At 34.8% G+C, this 15,149-nt stretch overlaps 3 protein-coding genes across 3 annotated transcripts in view; all 3 read right to left on the bottom strand.

The window, feature by feature from the left end:
* Window positions 1-15,149, bottom strand: part of mmd (disintegrin and metalloproteinase domain-containing protein mind-meld) — a 937,314-nt gene that overhangs the window by 279,995 nt on the left and 642,170 nt on the right. The window lies entirely within an intron of this gene.
* Window positions 1-15,149, bottom strand: part of sni (SDR family oxidoreductase sniffer) — a 241,398-nt gene that overhangs the window by 211,830 nt on the left and 14,419 nt on the right. The window lies entirely within an intron of this gene.
* Window positions 768-4,220, bottom strand: LOC114248912 (E3 ubiquitin-protein ligase SIAH1A). Its single transcript, XM_028182344.2, has one exon. The coding sequence runs from the start codon at window positions 3,778-3,780 to the stop codon at window positions 2,935-2,937; it is 846 nt and encodes a 281-aa protein (XP_028038145.1). The 5' UTR covers window positions 3,781-4,220; the 3' UTR covers window positions 768-2,934.

Below are 15,149 nucleotides of genomic sequence, written 5' to 3'. Positions count from 1 at the left end.
TTGCATCGCTATATACGAATGCACCGGATGTCTTATCCTTTAGGCCACGACGACTTCAAAATACTGGTAAGGACCACCACCCTGCCTATTTCTGCCGTGAAGTAGTAATGCGTTTCGGTTTGAAGGGTGGGGCAGTCGTAGTGTAAAAACTTGGAACTGATGTCTCAAAGTGGGCGACGGCATTTACGTTGCTGATGTCTATGGACATCGGTTATTTAATATTAGGTGGGTTGTGAGTCAGTTCATCCATCTTAGTAATGATATATATCAATGTTTTCAACACCGTTCCCCGTGTGTCATGCGATATAGAAACAAGGAAGAAACGAAGTTCCACTATAGACCCGGAGCTTAGTCGATCGATAGGTCGACATTTGACTTTAGGTCGTTGTTTTATTAAAATTTATTTTAGGTTAACGATACTGTATAAAGACTGGATTATGGAAAATGATCCAGAATAGCAATTTTATAATAATCTGTTTCCAAATACTATTTGACACATAGTTAAAACAAGTATAGTTCTGAAGATGAGCACCGTGAAACTCGGTATAATGTATTTGTTTGCAATTGGATATATTTAGAAATATTCAATTTATCTGGATTCTTTTGAACTTTTTTATTATTATTTAATGAAATTAAAAGGACAGAATTAAGAAAAAAATGAATTTAAAAATAAATCCCAAAAATTTAAACCACATACAATTTCACTTATAACGCCACATCTGCATATATTTTAAAATATATTTGAAAAACAGTAAAACCACAAATAATTTGATTACATTACAAAAATTTATTTCAATTATAATTTTTATTTTACTTGACGAGATTTATCTTATGATATACAAGATAACAGTCATTTTTCACCATTGAGCGCGTGTTGCGGAAAAATAAAACAACTTTTTTAGTTTTCCAATATGGCGACAATTCAAACTTTAAATTAAAAGTAACGTGACATTTCTGCATGATTAAAAAAATAAGTTATTACAGAAATGAGCAACAATTTGTAGGCAATGCATTTACAATATTGTACTTAACGCCCACGTTTTAAAAAATCAATCTTAAAAAATTCGAGCATGTATTTCGCTGAACCTTTTGAGTAGAATATTTGAATAAAGCGAAATGTATTGTTTTGTTGCTAGATAGATTAATATATTAAGGTTAAGTGTAATAGTGAGTGATTATTGAGACGACGAGATCCAGGTTAGAATCCCGGTCTGGGCAATGATTTCAATAATATGAAAATTTGGGGTCTGGATATTTTGTCGGTGGGCAATTTGATTACCCGCCGAGTGACCACCAGAGAACTATTATTGCTCGAAGCAAAGTAAAACCTTTTTTAAATCTATTTTTTAATTATTTAACTTATATTCCGAATCTAGTTGAAGTGACTTATTAAAACTCTTTATTATATGCTATTTGTATTTATGATAAGGACAATGAAAACAAAACACGGCTTACCGCAGTCGAGCGTGTAATGTTGTTATTGTCGCGGATGAGGAAAGAAGCTCGCGGGCAGTCTGACGTTAAGTGGTAATCAAAGCCATTAAACATAACAAAGTACATGCTGCCAACTCAAAAAACAATACGTTGATTTGGTGACCGTTCGTTACATAATTATTGCTATTGAATGTCAGAGTATATTTCTCCAATTAATTGTTTAAAATTAACATGGTCTTCTTTTAACTAATGAAATTTATGTTTATTATTATGAATCTAATAATGAATAATGAGTGTTATGAAAAAATAACTTTTTCGGATTCATATTTACATATCCAAAGGTTTTGTTATACGCGGCAGCATACACTCAGGCTAAACTAAGCCGTATCTTCGAAACGTTATGATCTACTTTCAACCTACGTCTTTAATCTTTTCTATCTAAGAATATTATTGTAATCATAAGTACCGTGGGCAAGATCCAGTTCAAACTATAACCAGTCCTAAGGCATTCAATTTTGTTCAGCGTATTTTTTATTTGTTTAAATAATAGGTACGTTTGTTTCGGTCACGCGTTGACCGTGATAGTTGGTTCGAGCACTGTTTACCATTCGACCCTGTTATGCAGAAAAGATCCGACCAGCATCCAGCTAAAATGAAAATGAATCAGAGGTCAAATCGTATTTTTGATATAATCTTCATAAAATACAAATTAAAATCAGACAAAACAGCATTTATTTAAAAAAAAGTATTTAGTATGTACATTTTTTTTAATTGAAAAAAAAATATGGATTTTTTGTCATAACTTATCTGCGCGATTCGTACCTTTTTCGTAATCATTTATAATTGAAAGGTAACACTGAATTTTTTTTAAATGTCAAACCACTGTCTAAAATTCTTCGCTTAAGAACGTTTTTGTTGGTTTTGTAAATTCTTGTTAATCGAGTTTCTGCATAATTGGGTAGACTTGTAAAGCAACATCACATTTCTATTATAAATTTTATTCACTAAAAATTTTTTCATGCATTTAAAATACAAATTTGTTCATTTTACAGAATTTAAGTAATCCCTTCTTGCAATCATCATTCGTCATAATTTGTTATTAAACTATGTTCACAAGGCAATTATTGAATTAGCAAGAAATAATCACTTCTGCTACTTACAACTATATTGAACACACATTTACAAAAGTTGAAAAGAAAAAAAAATCATTTTTTTGGCTTACTTTCATTTGAACAATTATATTTAAATTATAGTACAAGTCATATATACGTGAGATGGTAAGTAAATCATAAAATAATATGATTTAGAAAATTAACGATTACATTTATTTATGGACAAAGATTATTTACATTTAGAAAAAGAAAGAAATCTAAATAAAAATACATTTTAAAATTTGCAAATTTGTTCCAACTTTTATGTCATGTTTCGTGTAACACACTGTGTAATTATGAGTCTAATACAAGAGTTTTAGCTCACGTAAATTGTAAAAAGAAACATTGGTTAGGCAATAGATATTGTGACATTTATACCAAGGTTGCCATTATCTGCAAATAATTGTGCAAGTGATGTATCAAACACCAGGCAGTCTGAGTTCATGATGGCCGATGACACTCCTTCGTGAATTGATCTAGGCATTGCCTCCCACGTTAGCCGACGCCTGTGACCGTTCAACTCCAATCGGTATGCAAAGTTTTCAGCTTCTTTACGAGATCCTATAAGTTGCACGATTGCAAAGAACTGCTGGTGACCATCAAACTTTTCTTGCTTTTCTAAAACTAACATAAAATGATGATTGAAGCATGACTGCATCATCACCCAGTCCACCGCACCGGGCAGGTTGATGTCCGTAGCTAAAAACACTATATCTTCTCCTTGGAGTGTTGTGATACTTTTGTGAGACATCATAAGATGCGGCATTACTTGATCAAGACCACCTTGCCACTTGCAGGATGCCCCGGGACAAGGACAAGAGTACGGCCTGAATTCACAAGCTTCTTCATGTTCAGCTTTCTCCGTGTGCACAAGAGTCACAGTACAGCCCGTGTTAGAATGTTTACAGGGGAACATAACATTACTGGCGACCTTTTCCATTGCAAGGTTGCGAATATTTCCGAGGGGCCCACGACACGTCGGGCAGCAGGACAGCTTGGGACGGCAGCTAGAGCACACCAGGTGCCCACTCTGACACTGTAGGATGGGGGGCAGCACATAGTCGAAGCAAACGGGACACTCAAACAGCGAGGCGAGGTCGGCAGACATGGCGGTGGGCGCGTTCACGAGGGCCGGCACTCCGGGCACTGAACAACTGGACCCACTAGCTCCACGCCGCTTGATGTTCGTGCTCATGTCACCGTTACGCGCACATAGATCACGTCCGTCGACGATCTCCCAGTCCTCCACGATTACTTCCTAAACACGCACCGCTCACTTCACTTATAGCCTTCCACGGTGGATTTCTTCCGTCTGCTGGTCGAGTTGAAGTAGATTTCCATTACAGTTACCGAGGCGGATGGCTCTTACTGTTATGTACGTCGTGATATATGTGGGCTAATCTCCATGAGAATCTAGGCGAATGATAACAACTTGTGTTTGCGAAGAGTTCGGCAATTTTTATTTTACTGCATAATTACGTGTACTGTATAGAAAGACTAAATAAAAAAGGTAAAAGTTAATAGCTATGCGAACGTTCTAGCTCATTACAAAAGGACGATAATCGTCGTAAAACTCAATGACGACCAATCGAACAAAACTCGCATGAATGTCAAGATAGCAGGATTAGCAGGTGACGGTGAATGAGAGTGTTGCCATTATTTTTAGATTGGATGTCAGTCTTTTTAGCCAAAGTAGTGTAAGGTGAACGAAAAGAACAGTAAAGCATAATTTATTACGATGTTGATCAATTTTAATGATTATTGTCATCAAAATTTTTAAAATCATGATTGGCTCAATTATACCTACAACTAGTAACCTCAAGGGGTTGGTTAGACTTGTATCACCGTACGTGATTTTATTAACTACTCTTTCCTATTCCTTCAGATTAGTATTAACTCAGTAGTACTGCAGTGGATGTAATTTATCATTGCATGTTAGGTATAGGTAATTAATCACGAAACCACCAATCAAGAATCACTAGTGGTTGACTAAATTATATTAAATTATTTTCTTTTCACTCTCCAGCTGGTGTATTATTTTGTCACAAATAGATACTTCCTACAATTCATGCCTTTTCTGCCTAAGCTGACATAATTTTTGGGCTTTAAATGGGCATATAAGATTACCTAGCCTGGTGTTATGTGGATTCCAGTGCTCAGAAATCACTTAAGTGAATGCCTTCGTATTAATGAAATTTGGCTTCATATTAAAACGAACGCACTAAGCTTCGAGGTACAATTAAGTGGAATGGTGAAATGTTTTTTTTTGGAATTGAAATCTTGCTGATGACCTTAGCTCCACCACCATGTGGGTAAGCACGGGCTCAGGATGGATGGCTCATGGATATGATTTGTGGCATTGATGGCTACTGTTGGTGTTAGACCTATCAGCATTCAACATTAGTGGGAGTGGATCAGTTGAGGTTATGTATAGGGCGGCTTGGGCTCGAGGCTTGGAGCCTTATGGGTATCGCACTGCTGTTGGGAGGTAACCTTCATAAACTGAATTCAAATGCTTAAAGTGGATTCGAGTTTTCGTGATTTATTTTATTATTATTATGCTTAGATGGGTGCACGAGCTCACAGCCCACCTGATGTTAAGTGGTTACTGGGGCCTATAGAGATTATAACGTAAACGCGATACCCACATTGAGATATAAGTTCTAAGGTCTCAGTGTAGTTACAACGGCGGCTCCACTTTTCAAACCGAAGCGCATTACTGCTTCACGGCAGAAATAGGCGGGGTGGTGGTACCACCTACCCGTGCAGACTCACAAGAGGTCCTACCATCAGTAATTACGAAAATTATAATTTTGGTTGGTTTGATTACACGATGTTATTCCTTCACCGTGGATGTCAATCGTGAACATTTGTTAAGTACGTATTTCATTCGAAAAATTGGTACCCGCCTGCGGGATTTCAATACCGTTGCATCGCTAGATACGAATGCACCGGACGTATTAACCTTTAGGCCACAAAAGGTTCAAAATTTTGAAATAATTAATGTTGAAATAAAGGGCGAAGATCAGGAAAAAATAGGTACCTAGTCACATAGAAAGTAGGTAATTTAAGGCAATATACCACTGCCATTCAGTAGCTATGGATATTTATACAAAATTATGTTTATCGAAACAATAATATCGGAAAGGGTGCATTAAACTCATTAACTAGTGATGTTCCGATAGGCTATTGTTAGGTATTGATATGACGATTTCAACGAAGAAACATTAACTTTCGCCTTTTTAATTTTATTAATTTTAAGCAGAAAATGTTCCTTATTTAGTATGTCTAAAAAATTGAAATGAACGTTCCCCGTTTTTACCGAGATTTTAACTAATAGAGAGATTACTCTAGAAATCTTGTTTTAAATGGTGCGCTATCGTCATAAGGCGCTAATAGCATACCTCTGAGACTCCTAAAGACACGATCCACTGAGTTTCTCTCTGAGGATCTTCTCACTAAATCGCGATTCCGATCCGGTAGTAAATTGAGCGAAGTACTGCTCTTGCTATAAAAGAGAAGAACTAGAACTACTATAGAAGAGAAGAGAAGAAGAACTTCTGCTTACAGAAGCTTACAGAAGCAGAAGCATGATCAAATGAGTACAACGTCCATACGGTGTATTCGCTGTGGTTAGTGTTATTCTCTCTGAGTATTTACGTGCATACCACAAATGATTTACCCATTTGCCAATTTGGGTCCACGATGAAATAATAATAAATGTTTACTAGTGAAAATTAATTAGTAGTAGTAATGCGTCTTTTCAGCCTGCATAAGTTTATCTGTCTAGAAGCAACCATGGGCCTCGTTAGAAGGGGGATGACTATTATACAATACGGTTGTGACTTCAGCCTCATGCCTCAATGTAGGTGAGGGCATGCCTGTTGTGAACTATGTGGTTTATGGGCTCCGGTAACCGTTTAACAACAAGGAGTCAGTGAGTCCCAGTTGAAGTGCACGACAGTCGTTATATTTGAGGTTATGACCATAATTTTCGTCTTAAGATTTATGGCGGGCTCTGGGCTCCGACCACGGCCTGGCAAACTTAGGCCGATAGTTCGTCGGTCCATCTACAGCAATAAAAGAAATTAGAGTGTTGCAAATGACGTGTACCTAAACTTAGCTCTTTACCAATAAGCCCGTCGACAATTCTATTTGACCGACAGTTGACCTATCAATTGGTGGTAGTGATCGATCGCGCACCAATTTGGCGCGTAATGTTTGGGCTCGGCTGATTGGCTATAACACCGAAAGGACTTTTCCCTCTTTCAATTTACTTTAGTGGTCATTTAAGTTGTGTGATTCGTAATTAGGTAAATCAAATTCAAGGTTATGTAGGTTTTACAAAATGGGAAATATCACATAAACTTAGTGGTCCCCGACCACGAAAAGTGTACAGTATTTTGAAACTTCGGAAATAATATAATGAAAATAGTTTTTTTTTCTACCTATGCTGATAGCCTTGAGCTCACGGGGCTCAAACTGGAATGTTGCTAACACTGACCCTAGCAAGAGCAGTGCTTCGTAGAATCTACCACCGGATCGGAACGCGACCCACTGAGAAGATCCGGCGAGAAACTTAGGGGGCTGTGTCTATTGGGGGTTAATTCGCTCGTCGAGCCCTTCGTCGCAAGCGACGGGTTCGACGAGGACGGTGACCGGTGAAAATATTAAGTACGAGATTAAACCGTAAAAATAGCTTTAATTATTTCCGCGATTTGCAATGATCGAAAACTATAATATAATATAGCGTACCTATGATAAAGTTAATTAAATTTATTTTGTTTAACCTGTTCGAGGGTTGTGGTAGAAAGTATGTAGAATTTAATGCAAATCAACACGGTCACGTGCGCGAGCGTTCGTGAACATGTTAAAACAAAACATTTTATATGAAATATTTAATTAACTCATTAATTAAGGAGTTCCTGCTGTCAACACTATAATTAGTGGACTCGCGGTGCGACCCCGAGGACTGTCGACCGTCGAGTTATTGAGGCGATTTTTTTTCGAAGGGCTGGAGGCCTAAGGGGCTATTCAAACTACGCCTGGACGGGTAGGTGAGCTCACGGGCTCAACCTGAGAGTATTTGCTAACACTAGCCCTAGCAAGAGCAGTGCTTCATAGAGTCTACCATCGGAATAGCGACCCACTGAGAAGATCCGACGAGAAACTGAGTGCGTGGTGTCTATAGCTCGCTCGCCTAACTTCTCGTCGTAATCGACGAAGACGGTAACCGATCGTCGATAACCCAGGATGCCGGTCACTGCGGTACAAACCGAATTTAACATTTGAATTGTCTTTTGGAACGAAGTTCCTTACGGCAGGCTTGGGGGAGATAGGGATTTTGCTGCGCGACCGAACTGAAAAAAATGTGATAGTAAAAACCGTAAGAAAAAGTCCGTGGAATAAGGCCTTGTTTTCCGAACAGCGATATTTCACCGCGCGATTTTTTTCTCGTAATTCTTTTTTTTATTTTATTTTATTTGGAACTTCGTTCCTATCCGGTGTCCCACGACACCACACATGTTTTTTTTGTCGTGGTCAGGATGTTGTCGCTTTATTTTATGTTTAATGCATGATTTTTTTAAATCTATAAAAATTACGTTGAAAGATTCCGTCATAGACGCAGATGCAGGTCGAGCTAATAAATAAAGCATAGTCAAAAAGTTGATCGCTTGGCGGCACATGAGCCGTCGTTTTAAATTCTGAATACAGAGTGTTGCATGTACAATCTCGAACCTTCTAGTTTTGTTCAGGGTGGCGCGTTCGATGATTATTCTCTGAAATCTTCTATTTTTAAGCAACAATCGTCTTGTAATTCGCCTATTGTTCAGCTTACAATCGACCGACGCACACGGCAAACATAAAACGTCACACAAGCGGAGATCAATTGTGTATTTATTTACGCACGCGATTTCTAAGAAACACAACCTTATGTAGACTCACTAAAATTATAAAACGCAAGATAACATTTTTCGTTAAGCTCTGTCACTCACTATGTTTACTCTGTCAGCAATTTTCTTTCGACTTCTATTTCGATATCATTGGTTGGCTCAATTTATGCAACATTATTGCAATTCCATTATTTTGACGAATTAATTTGTTGCCAATTAAAATGGTGAAAATAAAATAAAATATTGTTCAGCTCTAATAGCTATTCCTTTTTTTTAAACTTTGTTTTTTTTTATAACTATTTGACAGAAGCACGAAGAGAGAAGTTCTGTAATTAAAATGGCGTTTTTTTAACTTACACGTGTATTAACGATTGCGTATCGACTGTTTAGTATTTGAAATTGAATAAATGAAGTTAAAGAAACAAAAGCAGTAAAGGAAAAATAAAAATAGATAGTGGTGAGGTTTACACGTTGACTGCCGTGTAGTTCACGGGTCTTACGCGGCGCACTAAAGCAATTATGTCGATTTCTGTTATCAAGCGCCTGGATTGCCCAACTGTGCCTTCTTTTATAATACGCTTTTATTAGCTTCAGACCTATGTTTGTTTGTAACGGAATCTTTGAATATGATTTTGACCCCCTTCAAAACTTCGGATTAACTCGAAATTTGGTATACTTATTAAGGATTGATGACAATTAAATATTTAAAAAAAACTGAGCAAAAAAATTGAAAAAATTGAAATTCAACTAAAAAATGAAAAATAAAAATAGTAAAAAAACTAACAAAATACGCTTTTAGCTACTAACACCATGCACCTAACGATTTTTTTTACAATAAAATAATTTTTTCTTCCACTATTTTTAATTCTTTATTAAAATTTATTTTTCTATTTTTTAGTTGGATTTTCTATAACAGCGTTTTTGTTAGTTTTTTTAAACTATTATTTATTGAATCTTCAGATTCGTCTTCCCTAGAGTCTAATAGATATACCGGCACTTTAGTAGGAAGATCGAAGAGAGAAATCGGCATAATTACCTGAGTGCGTTGCGTAGGGCAGCGATGACTTTTTTCCTCTACCTATTCGATGGTAACCTAAGAGGCTATTCCAACTACGCCCGGAGGGGTAAGTAAGTCCACGGGTCAACCTGAGAGAATTTTCTAACACTAGCCCTAGTAAGATATACACCGGATTGGAATCGGGACCCACTGAGAAGATCCGGCGAGAAACTCAGTGGGCTGTGTCTGTGGATTAGTTCGCTCGTCGAACTAGGATGATGACCTGCTTGAAGGGCCTAAAAGCATCGAAAGTTGATCCGGGGGATTCGACAAGGAATGTTTCGGGCGACGGCGGCTTTGCGTTGCCCCGTCACCGTCGGATAAGACACCGGTATCCGATATAGTAGTTAACGTGTTAAGTTGCGTGTCCCATCTCTAGTTTTCAAGCTGCAAGGCTCGCCGAGGAAGGTTATCTGTCGTGGAGGTTAAGGAACACCATCGAATTAAAAGGGCCACGTCTGATGTGGTAACGTAATTTAATACTATAAGTAACCGTTAAGTAACCTAACCAGTAAGTACTTAAGGGTCATTGCGTTCGTTACGAAACAAAGAACCGTGTCAAGTGTATAATGTATAATGGTCAGCGGTAGTTGCTTTCGTGACATTGTTATATTTATCACTGAGATGTCAGTTTTGATCTTACCAAACGCTTTGTACTTCGCCGGCAATGTAAATTTAATGTACGTATCTTTTAGATTTTAAGCTACGTGTATAGTCTAGTCAACAAGTTCAAAAACGTGTTAAATAGACATAAAGCTCCTAAAAATATGTACGATAGCTCATTGGATGCGGAATGATGTCTACAAAAATGTTTTTTAAGGGCTTATTAGCACATAAAAAATTGCGATTGTTATAAACAAAATAAGATTTAAAAAAAAAGGAATTTGATTTTTCCTTAATAATTTCTAAAATAATGATATTTAAGGAATTTTGAAAAAAGATCCTGAAAGAGGAGGAAATTTCCAATAAAAAAGTCCCAACTCCCGGAATTCTATCTCTATTATTTATAAAAAAAAAATAACGCTGAAAATAGCGCCTATGCGCGCAGTCTAAAAAGCCGGTATATCACCTAAAATAATTTTTTTATAGTATTAAATAACAATTTAAAAATTTGAATAAATTATGGTGTAATCTAAACACTTGAAGGAAAAAAACCTCGGTGAAAAAAAAATTTTACATCGATTTTTCAAAAATTTACACCATTGTTAATTAACTAACTTTTTTCCAATCTCTGTTTTTATAAATTACGGTATAAAAGTTACAATAATTCATCTATAAATTTTTCCCTTCGTGGAGCTCTTATCATTTAAGTACTTAATAAAGTTAAGCAAAAAAATTTTTTTAATCTTTATTATTTTAATAATTATAATTTTTTTTAATTAACAAAAAATTTAATTACTAAAAAATGTTATGAAAAATTTTTTTTTTCGTATTATCTTAATATTGCTGTTTTTGCATCTACCATAGGTTTTAATTAACATTTAAAAAAAAAATTTACGCTATTTGTTAAGAAATTGTTTATAAATAAATAGACTATTTTGGGATTTAAAAAAAAAAAGAATTACCGTCTTATTGTATAGGTGAAATAAAGACTTAGAAAAAAAAAAATCATTAAATAAATGTTTTAATTGTTTAAAATCGTTTTTTTCATATTTCAATTGTTTAAATAATTAGTTAAGAAATTATTTTTTTCTTAAAAATCATCATTGACTCTTTTCAGCGGATTAACAAAGAAATACATTTTTTTATAAATAATTTCATTGTTTATTAACTTAACAATTTGTTATAAAAAATTAATATTAATCGTTATATTTTTTTTCGAAAACTACAAAAAATTATAAAAACAACCATATATATAAAATATAGAAAAAAAAAATTTGTATTTTTTACAGCATTTTTAGATATTATATGATAATGAAATTACAGCCGTTACATAATTTGTCAAGTTATAAATTGTTATAACTTTTAAACTATAAGAGATACGGTAAAGGACACTCAGGTCATTTTTATAAAGGATTTATTTATCTTTAAAATAAATTCAAAATCGATCCTGTAACTATTGTTTATCAGTTGTTATAAGCATTTGATAAATAAATGAAAACTGATCGATAGCAGAATGTCAATGAGGTAAGTATAAATTAAAACTAGTATATTATTTAAACAAAATTATATATTTCTATGATTTATACGTAATTAGAAAGATACTTTATCATAGAACAAAAAAGTTTTTGGGTCCGTAGCTGTATCTATATTATTCAACAAATTATAAGCTATGAAATTTCAAAAAATATCAAAGAAATCATTATTTTTTATAAACAAATGCTTATAACTGATAAACAATAGTTACAGGATCGATTTTGAATTTATTTTAAAGATAAATAAATCCTTTATAAAAATGACCTGAGTGTCCTTTACCGTATCTCTTATAGTTTAAAAGTTATAACAATTTATAACTTGACAAATTATGTAACGGCTGTAATTTCATTATCATGTAATATCTAAAAATGCTGTAAAAAATACAAAAATTTTTTTTCTATATTTTATATATATGGTTGTTTTTATAATTTTTTGTAGTTTTCGAAAAAAAATATAACGATGAATATTAATTTTTTATAACAAATTGTTAAGTTAATAAACAATGAAATTATTTATAAAAAAATTTATTTCTTTGTTAATCCGCTGAAAAGAGACAATGATGATTTTTAAGAAAAAAATAATTTCTTAACTAATTATTTAAACAATTGAAATATGAAAAAAACGATTTTAAACAATTAAAACATTTATTTAAGAATTTTTTTTTTTTCTAAATCTTTATTTCACCTATACAATAAGACGGTAATTCTTTTTTTTTTTAAATCCCAAAATAGTCTATTTATTTATAAACAATTTCTTAACAAATAGCGTAATTTTTTTTTTTTAAATGTTAATTAAAACCTATGGTAGATGCAAAAACAGCAATATTAAGATATTACGAAAAAAAATTTTTTTTCATAACATTTTTTAGATTTTAAATTATTGTTAATTAAAAAAAATTATAATTATCAAAATAATAAAGATTAAAAAAATTTTTTTGCTTAACTTTATTAAGTACTTAAATGATAAGAGCTCCACGAAGGGAAAATTTTATAGATGAATTATTGTAACTTTTATACCGTAATTTATAAAAACAGAGATTGGAAAAAAGTTAGTTAATTAACAATGGTGTAAATTTTTGAAAAATCGATCAAAAATTTTTTTTTCACCGAGGTTTTTTTCCTTCAAGTGTTTAGATTACACCATAATTTATTCAAATTTTTAAATTGTTATTTAATACTATAAAAAAAATATTTTAGGTGATATACCGGCTTTTTAGACTGCGCGCCTATGCCGTAGCGACCTCGCGGAGCGCTATTTTCAGCGTTATTTTTTTTTTATAAATAATTGAGATAGAATTCCGGGAGTTGGGACTTTTTTATTGGAAATTTCCTCCTCTTTCAGGATCTTTTTTCAAAATTCCTTAAATATCATTATTTTAGAAATTGTTAAGGAAAAATCAAATTACTTTTTTTTTAAATCTTATTTTGTTTATAACAATCGCAATTTTTTATGTGCTAATAAGCCCTTAAAAAACATTTTTGTAGACATCATTCCACATCCAATGAGCTATCGTACATATTTTTAGGAGCTTTATGTCTATTTAACACGTTTTTGAACTTGTTGACTAGACTAGTAGGTAGGTCTTCGTAATTAATCAATGAATTAATTGTTTTTATTTTAGTATGTACACGCACGTGGCGTGGTTGTTGCATTATTTTATTTACTAGAGGTCCCGCAGTAGCCGAAATTCGACTATAATTAATTGGAATTGTATAATAAGTTTGTACACTATTATGATTGTATTTTATACTTCTATAATCACAAATTTCGCCATGGATACACTATAAAAAATATTAATAAAGACAAACAATATTTAATCTATTCTCAATTTGACCACTGACGTCAAGAACAAAAGTTTGACAATAAATAGTATGCATGCGTGTGGGCGTCAAATACATTTCATGTAGTGTGTGTAATGTTTTCTTTATTGATTTAACGTATCGTTTATGCATTATTTAAAAAAAATATTAGCATTGTGCACTTCTTCTCTATATTCTCTATAAGTGTGGAAAATTTCATACTCCTCCGTCCGCACAATTTTCGTAAAAAGGGATACAAAATTTTTGCTTCACGTATTAATATATAGATTTATTAATGTTGCTCATTTCGAATAAATAGTACAATAAATAAGCACGGGAATAATTCACGCACGGTCCTCCAGCCCAAAGTTGGGATCGCTTGTGTTAGGGAACATGATTGCCCGAGTGCGAGTCGAACCCGTGGCACTTGTCGCAAGAGTCTTACCACAGCGCTTACCACAGCACTGTGCGTGTAACTGAGTCAGTTGAGTTGGTATAAAATTAAGATTAACTCGAAGTGATTCACGGTGCCTTTTTGTGCTTTGCTACTTTGTCCTATTGATTAATTGCGTTAGGTCCGATTTCGATCTCAGTCGGAGCTATACCTACCCAAAACACAACAAGACAAGATGATTACAAGATGTAATCCTCGTTTCGGATCATTGGATGTAAATGATTTCTATAACCGTTCTTTTAGGGATATGATAATAAATTATCGTTCGTAGATTTTGAAATGATATCGATTATCTGAATGAGATGAGATATTAAAATTAAAATTTCAGTTATAATTTTCGTTGCTGCGTTGTGAATTTTCAAAACCGGCCGACTCCGATAGCTCGATGTCTGCGCATCAATTCCATTTTAACCGTTGTATTTCCATAAAATTTGACAATAGGAAAACGGTGTTCGTTCTTTGCAGTTTTCAAAACGAACAGGGCAGGGAAGGGGATAACTGACAAGACAAATCAAACGTTACGCATCAAGACATTGTAGACAGCGACTTGGCTATGCTCCTAGCATTGCTGACGTCCATGGGCGACGGTAATCACTCACTATTAGGGGGGCCGTATGCTCGTCTTCCTACAAAGGCAATAAATAAGATTTACTGGTGGCAGGACCTTTTGAGTCCGCACGCGTAGGTACCACCACCACCACCTTGCCTATTTCTGCCGTGAAGCTGTAATTTGTTTCGGTTTGAAGGGTGGGCAGCCATTGTAACTAAACTGAGACCTTAGAACTTAAAAATTACACGGGCCTAGCAAAATTTTCCACTAATATTGTATATTTATCTTCGTAATTGAATATTTTATCATTTTTTTTTTTTTTTTTTTTTCCACAGGAGAAAATCGCCGGATCCCCACCCGCACGGCAGGTGGGGTATGTGGGAGTCGAACCTCACTAAAAACTCCTGCCGCTCACAGCCGGCGCCCTACCCCGGACCGGGTGGGAACCCAGTCGGAGTTATTGAGACGGTGGGACAGGGTTTACGCAGAGCACATTACATCCATCCCGCCGTCCCCCAGACGCCGGACCGGCGGCCGCCAGCAACATGACCGCCGGTTCCCTCGGTCGACGGGCCAAGAGCCCGATTGATAGCGCCGCGCTACACCTTCCCCCGGAGCGGTCGGGGGAACGCGACCTACCACGCTGCCCCACGCCTAAGCTCCTCCCCGCACAA

The sequence above is a fragment of the Bombyx mandarina genome, chromosome 10, assembly GCF_030267445.1.
Source record: "Bombyx mandarina strain Sakado chromosome 10, ASM3026744v2".
NCBI classification, from domain to species: domain Eukaryota; kingdom Metazoa; phylum Arthropoda; class Insecta; order Lepidoptera; family Bombycidae; genus Bombyx; species Bombyx mandarina.
Note: the sequence above shows the minus strand (reverse complement) of the source record. Positions and strands in the feature narration are given on the sequence as shown.